The sequence below is a fragment of the Monoraphidium neglectum genome (genome assembly GCF_000611645.1).
Source record: "Monoraphidium neglectum strain SAG 48.87 unplaced genomic scaffold scaffold05449, whole genome shotgun sequence".
NCBI lineage: Eukaryota > Viridiplantae > Chlorophyta > Chlorophyceae > Sphaeropleales > Selenastraceae > Monoraphidium > Monoraphidium neglectum.
The window spans coordinates 1-3,185 of NW_014008181.1; the positions used below are offsets into that span (position 1 = coordinate 1).

The window sequence follows — 3,185 nt, forward strand, 5'->3', positions numbered from 1 at the left end:
AAAAAAATCCAGCGGAGCCAGTATAGGCGCACGCAGTCCGGCAGGAGACCGCAGCGCGGCCGTGCCAGACGCGACGGCGGCAGCACAGCCGCGCCAGGCCGGGCCGCGGCTGCATCGGACAGACGTAAGGCCCCTTGGTCGCACGCGCTAGGGCCGCGGGCCGACGCCGAGGCGCGGGCGGCTGGGGGGAGGCAGGTGGGGCGGGTGCGTAGATGAAAAGGCCGCACGCTGCATGAGGTTAGGTAAAGAATTGGCCCCCCTGCCCGCAGCCTCGCACCTGAGCGAGTGGCACCATCAGGTCCCGAAACGCGGCGAGAGCACCCAGCCCCGTGCGCGCGCGCAGCGCCGCGCCCTCCGGGCTCTCCACGAGCGCGCGGGGCAGGGAGCCGCGGACCTCCCTGAAGGGCACATCTGGGCCCGCGATGGCGGCGGCGAGCTGCTCGTACTCGCCGTGCGCCGCGAGGGCCACGCGCAGGCCGGATTCGCGGAGCCCCGCGGCGAGGCGCGCCCACGGCTGCGGGGGTGTGGGTGGAGAGGGAGGAGGGGGCGTGGGGGAGGGGGAGGGCCGCGGCGCTGCGGGGGGGACAGGGTGTGATGAGTGCTAGGCAGCGGGGGTCGGAGCTTGCAGGTGCCCAACGCAGGCATGCATGTGCGCATGTGAGTGTTGCACGTGCCGCATGTGCTCAAAAGTACCTCGGTGTCGCCGCGTGAGCCGCAGCAGAGGATCAACACGTCCGCCATTGTAGGGAACCGGCGTAAGTTCCTGCGGGACGGGGTGTGTGTGTTAACAGTGTGCCGCCACGGTCAGCAGCTGCAATCGTGTCAGTCATCGCGGGCAGGCGCCATGCACATGATTGCTCAGCATTATTTGCGTGCCCGTTTTGCTTACAAGTATGCTCCCTGATAACGAGATCACGGACCACTCAATCACGCACCTGTATGTGTGAGCAAACTAATGGAAGATTCCACAAAAAAAATTGTGCAACGGACTCAACCTCGACAGCAGCCCAGCAGCTGCAGCAGACAAGCAGGCGGGCACACGGGTGCCACAGATGAGCAGCTGGGGACAAGGTGTTGCATACGAGGCAGTCCCAGCGGCGCAGCCAGTGCTGATCATCAAGCAATGCTGCTGATACGGCTGCCTTGCACCGACCACTGCGCGCTTTGCGCCGTACCATGCCGCCGTAGTGTCATTTGCGAAGCGTGAGAGTGCTGTGCAGCAGCTGTGGTAGTGACACCCAATAACACCCGTCACCCGCGCGCGGCCGCCGTTCGCCCGCCGGCGGCTACGACACACCTCTTGCGCTATGTTGTTGTCGAGTGCGTGGCAGCAGCCAGCTGCGTGTCCGCTGCCAGCAGCACGCACGTGCACCCCCTGCCAGCAGCTGTCGTGGCGCGCACGAAGAGCACGTGCACACGGGTTCCTTGTGTGAGGGGCTGCTCCAGGAGTGGGGCCGGGGAGCTCACCCCCGACCCCATGAGACATGCCCCTACGTCTCCCGCACCTGTCTGGCCTGGGTCGTCACGCCCCCGCTCTGCACCTCACGCCTGCCGCAACTTTACATTAACCCAACACTGCGGCAGTCAAAGGCTGCTGCCCGCTGTTGGCAGCGTGTTGGAGTGCTCCGCAGGAGCCATGGCAGAGGTAATGCAGATCAATGATAATGACAGAGTCGGAATGTTTCCAATAATAAGGAACAATGACAGAAAGGCTCAAGAGGTATGAAGCTATCAGTACTGGGTACGGCCACTTGCCGCAAGGAGGACTGGCCCGCGCTGCGCCATCCAAACGCATTGCGTGCATGGCTGTGCAGTCGCCTGCTCGGAAACGGACGCTCTGCAAAACAATCTCCAGTTTTTTGGGGAATGCACAAGGACAAGGGAAGGGGCGATGGAACGGAGGGGCGCGCAGTGCCGCACTGGGCCTGTGGTGCATGCAGGCCTGGATCTGTTGCTGGGAGTGGTCCACGGCAGCTGTGTGCACAGGAACGACCACAGGTCGGTGTAGGGGCATGGGTGGCCTCGAAACACATGGTGGAAACAGCAACTGCCGATGAAAGATAAAACAGCATGGATGAATGTGGTATGTGAAGGGCAGCTGCTTGCACCTGCTTGTGCAATACTGGATGTGTTTGTACGGCATAGTCTGTGTGCCACCTGAGCCAGCAAGGCGCGCCTGCTGGCCGCACCCTCTCCAGCAGACACACGGCGAGGGACACTGCTGCTGGGGAACTGGGTGGGCGGGCTCGCCTCGAGGTCAAGCACATCAAACCATGGCCTTGCAGAGGCCGATGCAAGCACGCGGCACAGTTGGCTGCGTCCGCAGACACACTGGCTCGAGACACTGCCGCTGCGCAGACAGCCTGCCGTGATTCTCATCCAGTAAATGCAGGTACTGCGGATGGGGAAGCAATCGGAGAGAACGCATTACGGTGAGTGATACAGCGATTGATTTCTCGACACGCCTACACGAAGTTCGGCCGTGAGCTTGACAGCGTCTTAGAACCCCGCTGCCGCCATCTGCTGTGTCGGCAAATCCACCGTCGGCCCCGCCCGCCACCAGCCCCAACCCCCCAGCACACCCTTAAGTCAGCCTCTCCCCCCCTACGGCCGCGCCGGGCCCGCGCCCCACTCACCACTGCACGTGACATTCACCACAGAATCTGGACTGCCCGCGTACACCAGCTTGTACGAGTATGTCACGTTGTACGCGTCGACCCAGTCCATGGGCGGGTAGTAACCCAGGTAGTAATATTGCTTGAAGTTTGCGGTGTCGTACAGCGGGTCGTCCGCGGACTGCGGCGCATCGTTCGCCCACTCCAGCCCCTCCTGCACGCCGTTGAGGTCGCACGCAAACTCAAATTGCACGCCCGGCGCGTTGGCGGTCGTCCAGACCGAGTCGACCTCCTTCCACGTCCCGTTCTTGCAGCGCATGAACACGCGAGTGTTGGCGATGTCGGGGATCGTGTCGTTGCGCAGCACATAAGACTTGCAGAAGGGGTTGGGGGTTGCCGGCAGCGCCTGGGGCACCCAGGTGCCGACGTCAGGGACGCCCTGAGGGTTGCCCGCCCCCGGGGACGGCGAGGTGGACGGGCTGGGGTTCGGCGTCGGTGACGTGGATGGCGACGGCGACGGCGTCGGTGTCGGGGAGGTGCTCGTCGAGGGCGAGGGGCTGGGGGTAGGGG

The 3,185-nt window shown here is 64.0% G+C and overlaps 2 protein-coding genes across 2 annotated transcripts; both read right to left on the reverse strand.

Annotated features, from left to right (window-relative positions):
* Window positions 1–238: 238 nt before the first annotated feature.
* MNEG_15574 (hypothetical protein) lies at window positions 239–741 on the reverse strand (the record flags this gene model as incomplete). The annotated part of the gene is made up of 2 exons (XM_014035954.1): window positions 239–514; window positions 694–741. 2 exons carry the CDS (start codon window positions 739–741, stop codon window positions 239–241), a joined length of 324 nt encoding a protein of 107 aa, XP_013891408.1.
* A 1,863-nt stretch (window positions 742–2,604) lies between these two features.
* On the reverse strand, window positions 2,605–2,934 carry MNEG_15575 (hypothetical protein; the record flags this gene model as incomplete). Its single annotated transcript, XM_014035955.1, has 1 exon — window positions 2,605–2,934. One exon carries the CDS (start codon window positions 2,932–2,934, stop codon window positions 2,605–2,607), a length of 330 nt encoding a protein of 109 aa, XP_013891409.1.
* Between the last annotated feature and the right edge of the window lie 251 nt (window positions 2,935–3,185).